The following is an 18,720-nucleotide window of genomic DNA, read 5'->3' on the forward strand; positions in this document are numbered from 1 at the left end:
AACAATTCCTATCTAGCGACCGATTGCGCGCAATACACGTCCGTACACGACGCACCATATCCCCCGGAGCGATGACTCTAGCTAGCCCCTACCACTCTCACTACCATTGATGGCGTTTCCCTGCTAGTGGAGCCCCCATGAGGTTTTGGCGACACGGCCTGAGAGTCTGGTGCCCTGTCCGACGACAATGATGAAAGATGATAGCCAGGCACGAATCACCTCGTTCGCGAGCTCCAGCAGCGGGCGATCGAGCATGACGCTCAAGCCCGGCGCTGGGAATGAGTCGCCCGCGCCTAGTCGTTCGGCATCCGTCTCAGCAGTCTCCAAGAAGGCAGCACCGAAACCGTTGCGAGTTAATGAGAATGGCAAGACCGTCAGGTGGGTCAATCGTGTTTCCTTTGCGCTACAGTCCAGTACCTACACACCACCATCTCCAGTCTTTCGGGGAGACCTATGCCCATGCCTAGGTTCATGTCCGTGTCGAGTCTACTACGTATTGCTTTCCTATATGTCATTTCTGTCAAAGTAATGAAGGAGCGAGCCGTGGTATTTGGTGCTCCTCTTTTTCTTTCCTTTTGATGTTACAATCGCAATTGGCTTGCGCTCGCCACATGCTCGAGGAGGACAAGGCCGCCCTTGCATTCTTTCTTCTTCATACCCAAACCCTATCTTCCTGTGTTTTTGGGCCAAAGGGCCCTCCTTCGCTGTCACTGGATCATTGCTTCAATTGCGCCGTTCCATGGACGGACAAAGAAAGACGGGAAAAGAAAAGCAAACGAGCGTGTTATGATCTGCACGATCCCTACGACTGTCAGACGTTTGCGCGCGTGAATCATCGACTGGGCCGATGAAGAGCTGCTGGTGCCGCTTTATACAATTGTAATGAATGACCTTTGGAACTGACAGCTTCCCTGCCTCGGCTCTTGTCTAGGCCATCGAAAGAAGATTCTCAGATCTCGCCGACCTCAACCACCGGAAGCCGCACCACCCTGTCGCCCGCATCTACGACCTCGAGCACTTCCTTCTTCGATTCGCGACGACTGAGCGACCTCACCAACTACCGTCGCGACCTTGCCGTGCTAGATCCCTCTGGCGGCCGCGTTCCGCAAATACAAAAAGAATCTCCCTCAGCTAGCCCGACACATAACAAGATCTCACCGTGGCTGTCCATGCCGGGTAACGGTGCCGCGACGTCCAATCCGCCCTCGGGCTTTTTTGGGACCACCTTTTACAACGATTCGAGCGATGCACTATCCACAGCCTCCCAGCTGTCCCCAGCCTTCCGGCCGGGCGCGGGAGGCATAGGAGGAGCAGTTTCGCCACGAACAGCAAACCCGAGCCAGGCGCCGGGAACAGGAAGTTACGAGATGCCAGAAGTTGCCTTCAGCGACGACCGACGACCCTCTGTCGCGAGCACAACCACTGCTAGCAGCCAGGGATCCAAAGCTAGTGGCACTAGAGGTGGATTAAGGAAATTGCAGGGATTCTTTGGGGAAGAGTTTCCCGGCCGCGATGGATCGGAGACGAGCCTGCCTGCTAATGCCACCTCCAAAGACGGCCAACGCTCCTACTCCTTCAATCGACCGCATCGCGAAAGGAACTACTCAAACGCCACAGACCACACCCGAGACGCGTCGCCGTCTTCGTCACGCCCACGCACACCTGTTCCATCGAGCGATGTGGTGCCGTTTCTTTATCAGGAGGCCAACGACATAGCCAAGTACGGAGAAGCACCTGTCCGCGACATGCTGGCTGGACCTGACAAAGAGCGCTACGCGGACAACGCTGGAAACCAGATACCGCCCAAAACCTCGTCCTCGTCGCGATCCGGTCACTCCATAGTGCATCTACCCGGGCATCATCGACATAACAAGAGCAATGAGGATGCAAACTCCCTGAGGCCTGTGGTCAGCCGAGACGATTCTATCACGGGCGCTTATGCCATGAAAGACCGCGCCGGCTCCGCGGGACAGCCCTCGCGGCCGAGAGCCCAAAGTCCTACACCCAGCACCAGTAGCCGGCTTGCTTCCGTCGATGGCCAAACTTCCCCTGGGGGTCATCATCACGGCAAGAGGGGCATCTTCGATCGATTTCGTGGACACAAGCACAAGAACAAAGAGGATACTGCCCCATCCCGACTTAGAGAGTTACCGCAATCCAGTCGCTCTTTGGTATCCGGATCTTCACGTCTAGACTTGTCACTGGGAGACCAGACGCCTTATAACAACAACAACAAACCGTTACCTCCAATAAATCAATACGAGCAGATACAGCAGCAGCAGCAGCAGCAGCAGCAGATCCAACAGCAGCAGCAATTCCAGCAGCAGCAGCAGCAACTACAACAGCAGCACCACCAGCAGATGCTACAGCAACAAACTCAACAACAGCTGCTACAAAACCAGCAGCAGCAGCAGCAGCAGTCACCGTTGCCGCAGTCGCAGTCGCAGCCGCCGTCCCAACAACTGCCACCGAGTTCCAGACCGTACCAAAACAATCGAAATGCAACTTTCAACAACAAGTTCCCCTTCTCCAAGAAGAATCGCCCGCACAGGCCTTACGATGACCAAGATGAGTACATTGGGCCGACCGATAGGAACGATCCGGGCAGGGTATTCCACCTCGATACAAACCTGAGCGATATGGAGGGCATTCTAGCCCACCCCCCGCCTCTGACACCTATGGATCCTACGATTTTCCTGAAAGAACCCGAAAGAGTACCTGAGGTAGATCGGTCTCGAGGCGGCGCATGGAACGCACCGGACAGCTGGGCTGTCAGGAAGAACGCCGATGAGCAAGCTACACATGCAGAGGACATAGACCAATCCGTTACCCTCCCGCGACCCGAAGAGAAAAAGGCAGCGCATTGCATCCGCGTCTTCCGTGGTGATGGGACATTTGCAACCATCCAGTTGCCTCTAGACTCCACGGTGTCTGAGGTCATGTCCCACGTTGTTAAGAAGACGTATGTTCAAGATGGTCTCGAAAACTACCACATTGTCTTGAAGAAGCACGATCAGGTCCGGGTACTCGCGGCCGCCGAACGCCCGCTGCTGATTCAAAAACGCCTTCTGCAGCAGGTTGGTTACGAGGATAAGGATCGATTGGAGGACATCGGTCGTGAAGACAACAGCTATCTCTGCCGATTTCTCTTCCTGTCGGCTAGAGACAGCGACTTCACCGTTGTTCCTCATGATCTTGGGCTCGGTAGGACCACCAAGTTCAACCATGTGGACCTCTCCGGGCGGAACCTTATCACGATACCTATCACCCTGTATTCCAAGACCGGCGATATCATCTCGCTTAACTTGTCTCGCAACCTCTCACTGGACCTACCCCGAGATTTCATCCAGGCGTGCCCCCCAGCTCAGGGACATCAAATTTTCTAGCAATGAGGCCAGGAAACTGCCAATCAGTATCGGAAGAGCGAGCCGGCTAACGTACCTTGATGTATCCAACAACCGGTTGGAAGAGCTGCAGCATGCAGAACTACATCACTTGGGTGGCTTGCTGAAACTAAGCCTAGCCAACAACCGCCTAAACAGCCTTCCCACCTACTTCTCTGGCTTCAAGTCCTTGCGATCCCTAAATCTATCATCGAACTTCTTGGACAAACTCCCGCCATTCCTCTGCGAGCTTGACAGTTTAGTTGACATCGACGTCAGTTTCAACTCTATTGCAACGCTTCCAGACGAGATCGGGAAGTTGAGGAATCTGGAGAAGTTTGTAATGACGAACAACCGACTGACGAGCGCATTGCCGTCGACTTTCAGCCGGTTAACGAGTCTTCGCGAGCTGGATCTGAAGTACAATACCCTCACCTCGATCGACGTCATATCCGAACTGCCGAAGCTGGAGATCCTTTCGGCAGATCACAATATGATATCGCAATTTATCGGTACTTTTGAGCGAGTACGAAGCCTCAAGCTCAATTCGAATCCGATCACAAAGTTTGATATTGTTAGCCCTGTCTTAACGTTGAAGATGTTGAATCTCTCGAACGCACAACTCGCCAGTATTGATGGTTCGTTCAACAATATGCCGAACCTGGAGAGATTGGTCTTGGATAAAAACTATTTTGTCTCCCTTCCCAACACTATCGGCAACCTGAGAAGGTTAGAACACTTCAGTATTGCAAACAATTCAGTAGGCGAGCTGCCTATCGAGATTGGCTGCATGACCGAGCTAAAAGTCCTAGACATAAGGGGCAACAATATTCGAAAGCTGCCAAATGAAATCTGGTGGGCAAATAAGTTGGAATCATTGAATGCTTCATCCAACGTACTTGACGTTTTCCCCAAGCCTGCTTCACGTGCTCCACAGGCACCCGGAGAGCCGCAGCATTCGTCAGGGTTCACTAGCAAGACCGTGAATGGTCTTCTTTCCTCGGCCTCCAGCACAGAGGAGCTCATGCCCGATGGATCCCGGCGGCCAAGCCAAGCATCCAGCACACTGCTCAGCGTTGGTCCCTCACCAGTTCCGGGTGGAGCAGACCGCAAGAGCTCTGTGGTTTCTGTGTACGGAAAAGGCGGCCGTAAGACATCTGTTGTGTCGCGAAGTACGACAGGGGCGTCAAGCGGTGGCACCACAGTTGCTCCTTCGATGAACTCCAGAAAAGATTCGGGGCTCTCTGCTAGACTGACGAATACTTTTGCCGGGTCTTTGCGCAATCTTTACCTTGCAGACAATCAACTCGACGATGATGTATTCGACCAGATCACCTTGCTCGGGGAGTTGCGCGTTCTGAATTTATCCTACAATGACCTCAGCGACATGCCTCAAAAGAACCGTCAAGAGTTGGCCACAACTTGTTGAACTATACTTGTCGGGCAATGACATGACAAGCTTGCCAGCAGATGATTTAGAGGAGTACAGCCTACTCCAAACCCTCCATCTCAACGGCAACAAGTTCACGAACTTGCCAGCCGACTTTTCAAGAGCCAAGAAACTCGCAGTGCTTGACTGCGGAAACAATTCTCTGAAATACAACATCTCAAACGTCCCTTACGACTGGAACTGGAACTTGAACCCTAATCTGCGGTACCTCAATCTGTCAGGCAACAAACGTTTGGAGATCAAGCAGACAGGCTTTGGAACTGGCGTGCAGAACCGCGAGCAGTATACAGATTTCAGTAGGCTCCAGAATCTCCGTGTTCTGGGCTTGATGGATGTCACCCTTACGCAACCGAGCATTCCGGATCAGAGCGAAGATAGACGTGTTCGAACTTCCGGGTCGTTGGCTGGCCATCTTCCTTATGGCATGGCCGACACTCTGGGTAAGAACGAACACTTATCCACAATTGACCTCGTCGTTCCGCGGTTCAACTCATCGGACTCGGAAACCCTCTTAGGGCTTTTTGATGGCCAGGCTCTCAGCAGTGGCGGCTCTAAAATTGCAAAGTATCTCCATGAGAACTTTGGTCATATATTTGCCACAGAGCTCAAGGCCCTGAAAACTCGACAAAACGAAACCCCTACTGATGCACTTCGTCGAGCATTTTTGTCCCTGAACAAAGACCTCGTGACAATAGCCTACCAACACACGGAAGAGCGGCCATCAGGCTCCCATCGTGGGTCTGCAGCCCCTTTGGTCTTGAGTAAGGAGGATTTGAACTCTGGTGGCGTCGCCACGGTCGTCTACCTGCAAGCACAAGAGCTATACGTCGCCAATGTTGGTGACGCACAAGCCATGGTCATCCAGTCAGATGGCTCGCACAGAATTTTGACTCGAAAGCATGATCCAGCTGAACCCACAGAGCGCCAGCGCATCCGAGATGCTGGCGGGTGGGTGTCCCGTCAAGGTCGGCTGAACGATCTTCTCGAGGTTTCGCGGGCATTTGGCTATGTAGACCTGATGCCTGCAGTCCAAGCGGCACCGCATGTCGCCAAGATGACCATCACGCCACAGGACGAAATGGTACTAATTGCTACCAAAGAACTGTGGGAGTACCTGACGCCTGGCTTGATAGTGGATGTAGCTCGATCAGAGCGAGGCGATCTTATGCGCGCCTCCCAGAAGCTTCGTGATCTCGCCATGGCCTACGGCTCGAACGCAAAGATCATGATCATGATGATTAGCGTCTCGGACTTGAAGCGCCGGCAAGAACGATCTGCGCGCTTGCATAGGGGCCAGAGCATGTCACTGTATCCATCCGGCATACCCGACGATTTCCAATATCCGGCCAAACGTGGCAAGCGAGCCAAGGGAGAGGTCCAAGATTCGACTCTTCATCGTCTGGAGGCAGAAGTCCCTGCTCCTACCGGGAAGCCATCCATTGTCTTTACCGACATCAAGAACTCGACCAATCTGTGGGAGATGTACCCTTCGGCCATGAGATCGGCCATCAAGCTACACAACGAAGTAATGCGGCGACAATTACGCCGGATCGGTGGTTACGAAGTCAAGACGGAAGGCGATGCCTTCATGGTGTCGTTTCCCACCGCAACCTCGGCCCTTCTCTGGTGCTTCTCGATACAGACTCAACTCCTCGAGGTCAAATGGCCGCCTGAGATCCTGAATTCTGTCTCGTGCCAAGAAGTATTCGACGATGATAAGAACCCGATCTTCAAAGGGTTGTCGGTCAGGATGGGTATTCATTATGGTGAGCCTGTTGCTGAAATAGACCCTGTCACGCGACGCATGGACTACTTTGGCCCAATGGTCAATAAGGCGTCCCGAATCTCATCGGTTGCCGATGGTGGCCAAATCACTGTGTCGGCAGATTTTATTTCCGAGATCCAGCGCTGCCTAGAAACGTATCAAGAAAAGGAACGCGGCGGTGCTAACGGCGCCGAGGACGCCTTTGACGACGATGCTGTTGCCGCTCAAATCCGTCGCGAGCTAAAATCATTGAGCTCTCAAGGTTTTGAAGTCAAGGAGATGGGCGAAAAGAAGTTGAAGGGTCTAGAGAACCCGGAGTACATTTACTCGCTTTATCCACACTCGCTTGCTGGCCGAATCGAATACCACAACCAGGATGTTCGTGCGGTCGAGATTGCTGCTCTAAAGCCGGCGACGCTCGAGGCAGGTAGTGAGCTCGGGTTTGACCCCGAAATGATCTGGTCCCTGTGGAAGGTCAGTCTGCGTCTTGAGATGCTATGCAGTACCTTGGAGGAGGTTTCTGGTAGAGGCCTCCAACCCCCCCGAGACGGAGCTTCTGGAGCGAATGAAACAACGCGGCGGCGAAGTCACCGAACGGTTCTTGTTCAATTTTATGGAACATCAAGTAAGCCGTATCGAGGTAAGTCACATCTATCTTCTCCATGTCTGGTCTACCTCATCAGCTACTAATGGGCTGGCACAGACTTGCGTCACAACCCTGTCGGTGCGGCATATTGCAGCTGGCGGAGGGACGATCACGAAGCTCGATGATCTCCGAACACCAATGCCAGACGTTCTAGATGACATTGCGAAACAACTCAAGCTCCTTGAAATGTACAAGGCCAAATACGGCCCTCTTAGCGACATGGAAGACGAGGGTATCGATACGGAGGAGGAATGATCAGTATTGTCCCTCGACTTCTTCGCACATATGCGGCTCACGTATACTCACTTATATTCAACCTTGGCGGAACCCCTTATTTACGCTCTTCCCCAATCTCTTATACCCTGCATACAATCGTCGTATTGCTTCTTCGCATTGCCCCTTTTTCCAGCGAACATTCGGATATACCTATATACCTATCGACATTTGTAATGCGTCACGAAACATTCTTGCTACTGGGAGGCATACCTGCATTTCGAATTCCGGGGAGGGGAATTGGCTAGTTTTGCCACTGATACCATTGGGACGTTGGGGATATGGTTCTTGTTTTCTAGGCGCTTGTTTATCGCCGCTTGGGCTAGTCATTGAGGCAACGAATTGCCAGCATCACCCAGACATCGCCACTTGGTATCTTGGAAGGCGATGCCAGGCCAATTTTATCATAACACTATGCCATCCGTGCTGGGGTAAGGCTGAATATTCCTTACCTGGGCGTCCCAACGGAGGTCTGGCTATTTCGGCCGTGGGAGAAATCAAAAGGGGGGGAAAGGCACCCCTTGAGTGAGACGGGGCTTCCTCTCTTGATCGAGTACGATGTAATCTGACGTCAGCAGCGACTTGGTATCAAGGAACGGAAGGCTGCATGATGAGACAACATGAGACAACCTGTCGTCAGCGGAGTGAAAAGGCCATGTAAATAAGAGCCATGGGTCACAGTGGCGGGCTATTATGACCAACAAAGTAATTGATCGTATTCAACGTGAGCCTGCCTCGTTTATTTGTCTATGTGTGCGCGTTGCGTTGCACAACGATGAGGAGGATAGTTAATTCATCATCCAACTAAAGGCCCATGCTTTTGTTTTTTTTTCTTGATCGGAACGGTTATCGGTATCGAGAGAGAAGTATCAGGCAATAGACAAGGGGATTGCCGTAGCCCGAGTGAAGTGACTGCCGGAAGGATGTATTTGTTCGTCAGTGTAAATTTCAGCTACTTCGTTGTACTGTGCCTGGCCAACGGCCTCTGCCTCCATTGGCTACACGAAGAGCCATTGCAGCCCCAGCTGAACAGCGCAGAACTGGCACTGGCTGATGATCTGGCCTACATATGGATCGACACGCTCTGTATCGACAAGAGCGGCAGCGCCGAATTGTCCGAAGCCATCAATTCCATGTTCAACTGGTAACGAAACTCCGTCGTCTGCTATGCCTATCTCTTCGACGTCCCCGGCGGCGGCGAGGGCGGCAGCATCAGGGGTTGCAAATGGCTCAGCAGGGGCTGGACGCTGCAGGAGCTCATAGCCCCTGAGCGAGTTGCGTAGTAGGTACGATTCAGTTGCAAAATTACTAGTTACCAAGACAGACTTGAGCTAGAGGCCTTTGCAATGTGTTCGAGGTGATAGCCCTATGTCTATTCTCATCTCTATACGCTCGGCCAGATCAGACTATCTATTAATGCAGAAATGCAGCAACGCGCAACCCCCTAAGGTGCCCCCAATGCGTCTCTCCGCTCAAACTAGCAATTCGAATGTCGAAAACATCTCCCTTGTGCAGGTAGAGGTATCCCATAACCGCGAGCAATTATTCCTCAGCGCTCGCCCAGTCAGGGGAGACGCCAGTGGCCTTATGAACTCGATGGAACTAAAGCCGACTTTAGGTCCCATTCCTTGGCGTGCCCGAATCTATAGTCAGATGAAGCGACTCTCGTACAAGTCTCTGTAGGGCCAGGCCGTTGTGTTGAGATGGGCATATACAGAATCCAAGTGTTTCGGGAGCACGAATTCGACCCGGAAGCGTCGCTTATAGAGCCTCTATGGAGCAATGTCCAGTGGATGATAGAAGTTGGGAAGCCTTTCACATGAAGTCATCACTGGAAACATGGTCAGCATCCGAACCCAACAGAGGGGCTGGGTCTGCAGAGGGATAACATACTCGCCAAAGTCATCTTCGTAGGTGGCTGTGTCGGCAGCAGGGTTGGTGCGGCCAATCACCACGCTGGTCTTGGTCTTCTGGGCCTTGCTCTTCTTGCCGCTCTTATCGGCAGCCTTCTCCTCCTTCATCTTCTCGTTGCTGAGAGCGGTCAGGGTGCTCGCAATCTTCTTGATCTGGTCGCTGGGCAGATCCTTGGCCAGCTGCTTGGAGAACTCTTGCAGGAATAGAGTGTAGTGGGCCTTCTTGGCGTTGCCGCCGATGATGGGAACAAGGACGTTGCGCATGTTCTCAAACTGCAGCTTGGTTTGGGGGTTCAGCAGGGCAAGCTCGCCCAGGTTGATGGTCTTGGTGGGATCCTTGGGGTCGATGGGGACGGCAGCGCCAGCAGTCACAGCCTTGCGGTTCTTGCTGACACCAATGCCACCGAAGAGATCGGCGGCGTGGTTCAGGTCCGACTCCATCTCGGTGCGCTTGAGACGCTCGCGGCGCTCGCCCTCAGTCTCGTCGTCGCTTCCATCGTCATCTTCGGCCAGCTGTCGGGCGCGCTCGGCTCGGAGTTCCTCGATACGTTGCTTCTTGGATTTCTTGTTGGCGGCGGCCTCAGCATCGGCCTTGGCCTTGGTCTCTGCGGCCTTCTTGGCCTTCTCACGCTCGACTTCGGAATCCTCAGCGGCGTCCCAAGACTCTAGAACCTGCAGGAAGAGCGTCAGTATGTTGCAAACCGTAAAATGGGAGAGAACATGGTGCTCAACATACATCGCTGTCGTCCTCTTCGTCGTCGAACTTGCGGCGACCGGCAGCGGCAGCGGCAGCGGTAGTCGGGGAGCCGGAAGAGCTGCTGGAGTCGGACTCGCCCTCCTCGTCTAGATTCGGGTAGAGCAAGCGGTCAGCCAAGTGTATACGCAGGCGATAGGCTGCATGATCCAAAGACACCGGAACTACACAGGGAAGTCGCATGTCTCGTGTGCCGCGTGTCTTTACGACCATCTGACTAGGAGGGGTACATGGGTGGTGGTGTAGTTGAACTTACCCCACTGCTTCTTGGGGGCATTTTGACGGCGAAAATCGGTTGTCGAGTAAAATGCGACGTGGCGATGCAGCAATCGGCGTGTATGGGGGGAGAGGGAGTCGGTGTTCCACAGGATCTAGTAGGGAGGGAAGAAAGAAGGAATCAATGGAATAGTCTGTCTGCCTGGCTGGTCTTCACAAGCCCTGGAGGAAATTGTCAGATTTTTGGAGGGGTCGTTGCTTGGTCTTGGTTGGGCACACACACCCCGCCGGTAAAAATTCGTGCACAACCACTCTCTCTCTCTCTCTCTCTCGTGATTGGGCCGTTGATGACATCACGCATCACTGTGCCTGCTCTCCTACGTCCTATACACAAGCCACCCCATCACCCCGCGATTCGACCCGGCGGGGCATTCTTCCCCAGCTATATATGTATTTGAAACGGACTTGTCCCGATGCACTGTTCAGTTGATTGGGCGGGAATGCCTTCGTTGCCTTACGTCTATGCATTGGATGTGACTGACTCATGCTTGCGCCATGGCACCGCTCACCGAGGCAGAAGAACAGGCTTTGGCTCGGCGGGTGCGCCATCAGCTGGCTCGGACCAGATATGCTGTTTCGGCCTGGACAAGATTGAGTGGTGGCACAGCCAACTTTCTCTATCGGGGCGTTCTCATCAAGCCCCTTGGCGGCAATGATAGCACGGCCGCGAAGACGGTCGTGGTTAAATGGTCTACCGATTTCGTCGCTACGAATCGCGACTTCCCCTTGGACATCACGCGATGCGATTGCGAAGAGTCCATGCTGCAAGTTCTGGATGGCTTTCCCCGGACCATCACCTCCCCCAGCAGTGGTGCTGTAGAAGTTCGAGTCCCGCAGCTGTACCACTTTGACCGAGAGACGCATACGCAGGTTCTCCAGGACTTTGCCGACACGACGGACCTGACCACCATACTGCAATCGCCCTCCGCCTTTCAGCGGACCCTGCCGGCATCCAGCCCGATGATTGTTGGCCAAGCCTTGGGCTCCTGGCTTCGCATGTTCCACAGCTGGGCGTCCATGCCCGCGCAGAAAACCCTCCTGGAAGGCGTAGGGCCCAACCAGGGCATGCGCCGACTGAAGTGCCTCACCACCTACGACAGCTTCATAGAGATTCTCGAGCGTCACCCAGAGGCAATTGGAGGCTACAAGGACACGCTGGAAGATGTCCAAGCTGTCATGAAGCAGGAGTTCGAGAAACCACCCGCTGACGGTAAAGGAAGTAGTGGTCTCATTCACGGAGACTTTTGGTCCGGCAAGTAAGTGAGCAGTGTGGAAAAACAGATATGGTTTCTGACCATAAAATCTTGGGTCAACAGTGTTCTACTCCCAAACAGCCCCTGGCGGGACCCGCAACAGTCTGTCCTAGAACCCAACAGACTCTTCGTCATCGACTGGGAGAACGTTCAACACGGCCACCGCGCCGTGGACATCGGCGGCATGCTAGCCGATCTCTACGAGCGCAAGCACTTCAGGGGCGTCGCCGCCATCCTCCCTACCATACGGGGCTTCGTAGAGGGATACGGTCCGCTGGATATAGAGTCGGCATTTCGGGTCGCGATCCATGCTGGTGTGCATCTGATATGCTGGTACTACCGGCGCGACCGCAACGCGCCCCTTCCGCACCCCTTGCCGATGGTTCTGGCTGCTTTGACTCTAGGGCGGGATCTTGTCCTCGCGGGCTGGAGAAAAGACACTGAGTGGCTGCAGACCACTTTCCTGGGGCCCTTGTTTGCTGATGGTATCGTAAGTTCAGAATCTAATCACGAGTGAGATGCCGGATATAAGATGGCGACTCTGCCGGAGCCAGGTTTTTCTTCTATGTCCCTTCGAGTCTGGACAACCAATGCAACGGGTATGGCACAATAACCAGAAGATTCCATGGGGGATATACAGGAAGAAGGCGGCTGGCAGTGATTGATCCCCCGCTTAACGAAGCGTCATTAATGCAGTGCAACTTCATTCACAGCGGCGACCGTGTCCGGCGTAAAAGTCAGCCCCACGCATGTGGCTTCTTTAGGAGGTCGTCTACGTAATGTGGCCGTGTGACCTCGGAGTTGGACAAATCTCTCAAAGACAATCCCGACGTGAGAAAGGAGGGAAAAGTGTTGGCATGGCGAAGATAGCTAGCCCGTCTTGTTGCGCCCCTGGGCCCCAGTGCGCCGACGAAAACTGGCCGGAAGGGCTCCTTTGTGTGGGCATCCCATTTGGGGGTCCATCTCACCCCGTTAGCTCCCGATCATTTCAAATTCCAGATCCCGCGGCTGACTCACCCGTAATCCTTCTCAAGTCCGTAGGATACCTTTCAACCCATGCAATTTTGATGGACAACAATTTCAAAGTAGTTAATGCGTGCTCATCGGACCAGGCGAGACGGCGCGCTCCCAATGAGTCGCGTAAGGGGCAGAATCCGACAGTCTGGAAGGGCGGCAATCCCATATGAGAAGGCGGCTGAATTGGTTGCCGGGAGCAGTCTGACGGCATTTGCTCGCCTGGCGCTTGAGGCTGAGACCTTGTGCAGCGGTCCCAACTGTCACCCATATCCAGTTTTTTTCGTCCTTTGCTAGTCACCGGACCGTCTCTGAAATTCCAGTAATCCGGGTTGGCTTGGCGCTTGGGCTCGCTGATTCGGAATCTTACACAATATCCCCTCGTCATGGACCACCAGTCTAAGGGGGACTTGGCTCGTGTGTAAGGCAATATAAATCCCGAGGTGCCTCAGGTAACATCCCTGGTTGTTTGCCACGACCCAGAGTCGAATGGACAAAGACAAAGCCACCTACCTACCTCGATAAAAGTATCTCACCATACCTCATTACTCTGTTCAGAGTCCTGCTCCATACCGTCCCATAACCTTTGCCCTACTTTGTTCCTCATGTTGTCAGCAAGAGTCCAGCCAAAGCTCTGCACGCCAAACCAGGCACGCCAGCTATCGAAAGCCATATCTCCGCTTCTTAACAGCTCCGGCCTCGCTCACAGTGCTGGCTTGAGAAGGACCACCATATGCATCCAACAGCGTGGTAACTCGAGGGCTTTCTCCTCGACCCCAGACCGCAAACTTCGCGACTTCTTCCCCGTCAAGGAGACGGAGCACATCCGCCAGACCCTACCAGCATGGCCTCACCACGGATACACCGAACAGGAGATGCTCGATGTTGTCCCCGACCACCGACCACCTCAGACCGTAGGCGAATGGGTGGCTTGGAAGTTCATGCGATTCTGCCGCTGGGGCATGGACTTCACCACGGGCATGCAGAAAGAGCAAAAGGTCGACAAGGCAAATCCCACCACGGCCGTATCCGCCATCAAGCCCCTTACCGAGGCCCAATGGATGATCCGCTTCATCTTCCTCGAGTCGATAGCCGGGGTCCCTGGCATGGTAGCCGGCATGCTGAGGCACCTCCGTAGTATTCGACGGCTCAAGCGCGACAACGGTTGGATCGAAACACTGCTCGAGGAATCTTACAACGAGCGAATGCACCTGTTGACATTCATGAAGATGTGTGAACCAGGGTTTGTACTCCCCAATGCCCCTTTCCTAGAGAGAGTTTGTTGTTTGCTGACAGCGACCTAGATGGTTCATGAAATCATTCATCGTTCTAGCCCAGGGCGTCTATTTCAACTCCCTTTTCTTGTCCTACCTGGTGTCGCCCAAGATCACACACCGGTTCGTCGGTTATCTGGAAGAGGAGGCTGTCCACACCTACACCATGTGCCTCAAGCAGATGGACGAAGGGCAGCTACCCAAATGGACCGATCCCGACTTCAAGATCCCCGAGATCGCCGTCGACTACTGGCACATGCCCGAGGGCAAGCGATCGATGCGAGACTTGATCATGTACATCCGGGCCGATGAGGCTTGTCACCGTGGTGTCAACCACACTCTCAGCAACCTCAACCAGAAGGAGGACCCGAACCCGTTTGTTAGCGAGTACAAGAGTGGCCGGGCGCCACCACGGCCTGCAGTCAAGCCTCAGGGATACGAGCGGGTGGAGGTTATCTGACAAGCGAGTGTGTGCTCCGGAGAACCGTAGCAACCAACAACCTCGGATCAGTGTCAAGACAGCTGAGTGCTGGAATAAAAAAACCACCCCTGGCACAGGTCGAATTCCCTTTCGCTCACGCGTGTCATTTTTGGGAATACAAGAGGTTGACAGGAGGTGAATTACACATGCATTGGCGTTTCTGGTGTTCCTGGCGTTATCTGGCATCTCTAGATACCTCTCTCAGCTCTGGTGTGGTTTTCTTTGTTGGCGGGAGTTGCGGGTTCAAAGCCGCCCCTTGTAGGCAAATGGATAGATTATGTTGATCCTCAAAAGGGAGTTATTCCCAGAATAGATTATGCATGACCGTACTTGGTACCCCAGGTTAGCCAAGGGAGAGCAATACGTGGTTGTGAGGAACCGATCCTCGCCGACCGGTCGACTTCGCCGCAATGGGCATGACTCGGAGACCAGTTGCATCGAGGGCGGACGAAGGAATGAATGTGCGAACGATTGATTGTGTTTGTGCTCCGAGAGATGGTGGCTCATGTTGTCGGCCGCGCTTGTTAGGTTCGATTCCAAAATTGGAAACAATAAGCTTCCCACAGCCGCCGACAGCCACGATTACCCCACGTGAATAAATAAACGCGGTTCTGCTTTGGGGGCAGGGGGCATTAGGCATTAGGCATTAGGCATGTACGTTGTATTTTGGTCTTTTTGGAGGGGGGCTGTGCTAACTAAGTAACACACTTACTTGGATGAATGTTGTCATGGCTGCGAAAAACCCAATCCCCACCAACCAACCCGGCTCGCCGGGCTCCGGAAGGCATCAAACCACCATTGATGGAATAGCAGGCCTATAGTAGCATCCTCTGCTTCTCCTGCCTGTCTAGCCTGCCGTCTGGCTGCATACCCTTTGTACGGCTCTACTGCTTGCGCATGTCGGTGGATGACGTGTGTCAGATAAAACACACCCACCGCCTGATTTTCCTGTCCGTGTGTCGCGAGGGGCATACAGACAATACATACCGCCAGAGGGAACGGACGGTAAATCTGCATCTCTCTCATCTGTATACCCTATCCACCCATCTGGTTTTTGTCATCGTGGACATCCTGCCAAGACCCCTGTGTGCGTTTCGGACGAGCTGCACATAGGCCACGACTCGAGCAAACCCCCGGAAAGACAGCCGATGAGCCTCCTCATCACCACTCTCCCCCGTGCCCCTTGCGCCCCTGCTTGCTTGATTGCCTTTGGCCGGCAGCTAGATATGCTCATGGGCATGGGAGATGATACCTGCCTAGCCGTTCGGCCCATCTGTGATCTATGTACACACGTATGTAGGTAGGGAGGAGGGGTGTGCGGGGCTGTACATATGTATCTAGGTATGTAGAGTGCCGACCGATCAAGAGGGAACTGGTGGGTTTCAAGGACCCGACGTTTCAAGGATCCAGGCAAACCAAATTTATCAACCAACCTCGCAAATACATACACTCAGATGTGCGGTAAGCTCCTTTTTAATCTTTTTTTTTGGGTGTGTGTGAGCGTGTCGTACTTTTACCAACGTTGCTCCGCACACGAATAGTGCATAACACTATATGTAGGATAGGTGACTACAGCCGTACTTGGTCCAGCCTGCCAACGAGTGGCCAGTGTCATCGTAACAGTAACAGGTTGAAGTGCGATTAAAACTCCGAAGTCGTCGATGATCTGCGAAGTTGGGTCGTATTCTTTCCGGAGTCTCTGGCCAGCTGTGGGTGTATCGTCAATGCGCGCCATGCTACACGCTGCCACTCTTTGCTTTTCCCTTGCCAAGCCCTTGACGACGACACCGACACCGACTCCTCACAGACGGCACACGGACAGACTTCTTCTAGAAGGGTGTGATACGGGGAGGGGCGCCTGAGCTATGGGGAAGCCAGCGAGCACTGATCGAATGCCACCTCAGAAACTTGTAGAGCTATAGTATGTACGACGCAAACTGGCCTCGATCGTCTCAAGCTCGTCTCATTCACACGTATCGAGATAGGACTGCGGAACCCGGTCTTGGCGATCAAGCAAGCGCCATGCCATGTTCAACTCTCTATCAGAAGAGAGCGGGAACGGGAGAAGTTGAAGAAGAGACTCCTGGACAGACCGAGCCATCTGCGTGGTGAAATCGTGCCAGAGGTTACTTTCGTCCGATGCACTCCGTACGCGCCGCCTGCCCAGGGCGAAATAATGGGATGGGGGCCCTCCCATTCTCATATTGTTCTGCTATGCTATGTGTCTGCTGGGCGCATTACATACGGTAGGGTTTAGCGCAGGGCAATTCCAAATGCTACAGATACTTTGTACCGCAAGTACTCGGTAAGCGCCCGACAAGCCGACTCGCACACTGGGGCAGGTCGCCAGTTGAACCTTGTTGCTCCGACTCGAGGCAGATCGTGGAGTGCTCGCTTTGCTGGCCATGGAAGCCATATTGCGAGTACGGCACAGAATACGGTCCAGTCCAGGCTTCCAGGCTAGCAGGCCAGTCCAGTGCTGTGTTCTTCATTCTTCTCGAGAAAGTTGGGCAGTTGATATCGATCATCTCTCTCGTCTCGCGTCCATCGACTTTCTCCAGTTTTCATCTTACTATTCGTGTGCAACCGGTATTAACCGTCTGGCATACATACATACATATACATATGTATTGATTGATAGGGCAATTGCTTGTGAACATCAACCATATCTGGGGGTTTTTGGCGCCAGTCACCAGTTGCCAGTACAATGTATCGTCGCCATGGACCTTCCTACTACACAAATTTACCCTGTTCAGGGGTGTTGCTGGGCGGGCAAATGGCCTTTTGCGACAGTCCATCTTACTCAACCCGCAGTCCACGCCATGGTGGTATACTTGATCCATCCGGTGTTACACCTGTCCAAATTACCACACAATTTCACATGCCCGACACCTGCATACTTATTTGTATCAGATGTACGTGCGAGACACACAAGTAACCTGTCGTTTGGGTTATACTTTTCGAGCGATTCACTCCCCGTTGGCAAGCCATACATATGTATGTCTGTATGTGTGTATGTATGTTCGGCTACGGAGTACACCTGCTTGGGCTCGGAGGGGTTTAGGAAAAAGCAGAGCAGCGCCCAGTCGGTTTCTAACATTAGACAGCAGACCCGCTGGAAGTCCAGTCTAACAACGACCAAATGGGCTTTTGGGCCTAGCGCTTGTGGACCAACCCCCTCTCTGCCAGTCACTGGCTCGCTCTATCTCTCTCTGGCTAGGTACAGCATCGTGAACCGTCCAAACATGTACCGCCATCATACGAGGTGCTAGTGTGGCTCTGGGTGGTTAGGATAGGTACCGAACAGACGGGCCATGCTTTTATTGTACCTACATACATACTCGACTCTACACACGTATCCGGTGTACCGCGCATCAAGTTGGGTGTTCAACCGAAGTAGGCAGGCTGTGCAGAAACCCCCTCCGACGAATCTGATGGCGCGCCTGCGACCGAACACGTCAAGACGAGATCTATGTACATACATAGAGACCCAGCCCACATCCTATCCCCACGTCACTTCCCGCCAGGGTTTTCCTTACCTATGTACTTGCTTGTCGAGTATCACTTCGAGGGGGTGAAGAAAGACCAGTTGCGGAGAAGACGAGACGAGTTTGGATCATCACCCTGAAAAGTCCACTGCATCGTGCCAAGGCCAAAAACCCTCGAAAAGCACCTCTGAAGTCTGCCCTGGGATGTACACACACGCCGCAGGCTGGTGGTGTCGGTACCTACATAGAACCTACATACATGCTACCCACTACCCCTACTGGGATCGTTAGTGGATTGGGCACTTGGAAACAGGCACTAGGATTAGGACTGGGCGCACTACTTTCTCTCTCTCTCTGGGCTGATGGGACTTTGGACTTGGACATGGATTTGAGGGGAGGGGGGGGGCTATTCCTCCCTCATCGCTCTTGTACTTTAGAAGTCCCGGAAGTGTGATGAGACGAGCGAGCTGTCTTCTTCCCACCCCCCTTCCCAATTGCGACTTTTCATCGCATAACATGACTTGAGACAGCCGTCGACCTGTCTACAACCTACGCGCAACGTCTCGCATACGTAACCTCTACAGCATCCATTCGTCTGCAACTATAACCCCCTCCCCCAGGCGCATTCGACTCGTCCAGGACCAATCCCAGCCCTCGTCTCACGCTAGAGGATTCGCGCTCGTTCGGGGCTGTGCCCGTTGCATCGCCACGGTGCCAGCGTGCCTGAAAGGCTGACTGGCGATTCTGCCT

At 53.5% G+C, this 18,720-nt stretch overlaps 4 protein-coding genes across 4 annotated transcripts; 3 read left to right on the forward strand and 1 right to left on the reverse strand.

The window, feature by feature from the left end:
• Window positions 1–187: 187 nt before the first annotated feature.
• PG998_001508 (adenylate cyclase) lies at window positions 188–7,499 on the forward strand (the record flags this gene model as incomplete). The annotated part of the gene is made up of 5 exons (XM_066868326.1): window positions 188–378; window positions 932–3,204; window positions 3,524–4,793; window positions 4,843–7,223; window positions 7,282–7,499. The coding sequence occupies 5 exons, from the start codon at window positions 188–190 to the stop codon at window positions 7,497–7,499; spliced, it is 6,333 nt and encodes a 2,110-aa protein (XP_066736741.1).
• A 1,833-nt stretch (window positions 7,500–9,332) lies between these two features.
• PG998_001509 (uncharacterized protein) lies at window positions 9,333–10,367 on the reverse strand (the record flags this gene model as incomplete). Its single annotated transcript, XM_066868327.1, has 3 exons — window positions 9,333–9,348; window positions 9,411–10,102; window positions 10,167–10,367. The coding sequence occupies 3 exons, from the start codon at window positions 10,365–10,367 to the stop codon at window positions 9,333–9,335; spliced, it is 909 nt and encodes a 302-aa protein (XP_066736742.1).
• A 588-nt stretch (window positions 10,368–10,955) lies between these two features.
• PG998_001510 (uncharacterized protein) lies at window positions 10,956–12,374 on the forward strand (the record flags this gene model as incomplete). Its single annotated transcript, XM_066868328.1, has 3 exons — window positions 10,956–11,716; window positions 11,795–12,203; window positions 12,354–12,374. The coding sequence occupies 3 exons, from the start codon at window positions 10,956–10,958 to the stop codon at window positions 12,372–12,374; spliced, it is 1,191 nt and encodes a 396-aa protein (XP_066736743.1).
• A 958-nt stretch (window positions 12,375–13,332) lies between these two features.
• PG998_001511 (Alternative oxidase) lies at window positions 13,333–14,461 on the forward strand (the record flags this gene model as incomplete). Its single annotated transcript, XM_066868329.1, has 2 exons — window positions 13,333–13,970; window positions 14,032–14,461. The coding sequence occupies 2 exons, from the start codon at window positions 13,333–13,335 to the stop codon at window positions 14,459–14,461; spliced, it is 1,068 nt and encodes a 355-aa protein (XP_066736744.1).
• Window positions 14,462–18,720: the final 4,259 nt, after the last annotated feature.

Source organism: Apiospora kogelbergensis, assembly GCF_038363985.1.
Source record: "Apiospora kogelbergensis strain CBS 113332 chromosome Unknown utg000001l_segment0_segment0, whole genome shotgun sequence".
NCBI classification, from domain to species: Eukaryota; Fungi; Ascomycota; class Sordariomycetes; order Amphisphaeriales; family Apiosporaceae; genus Apiospora; species Apiospora kogelbergensis.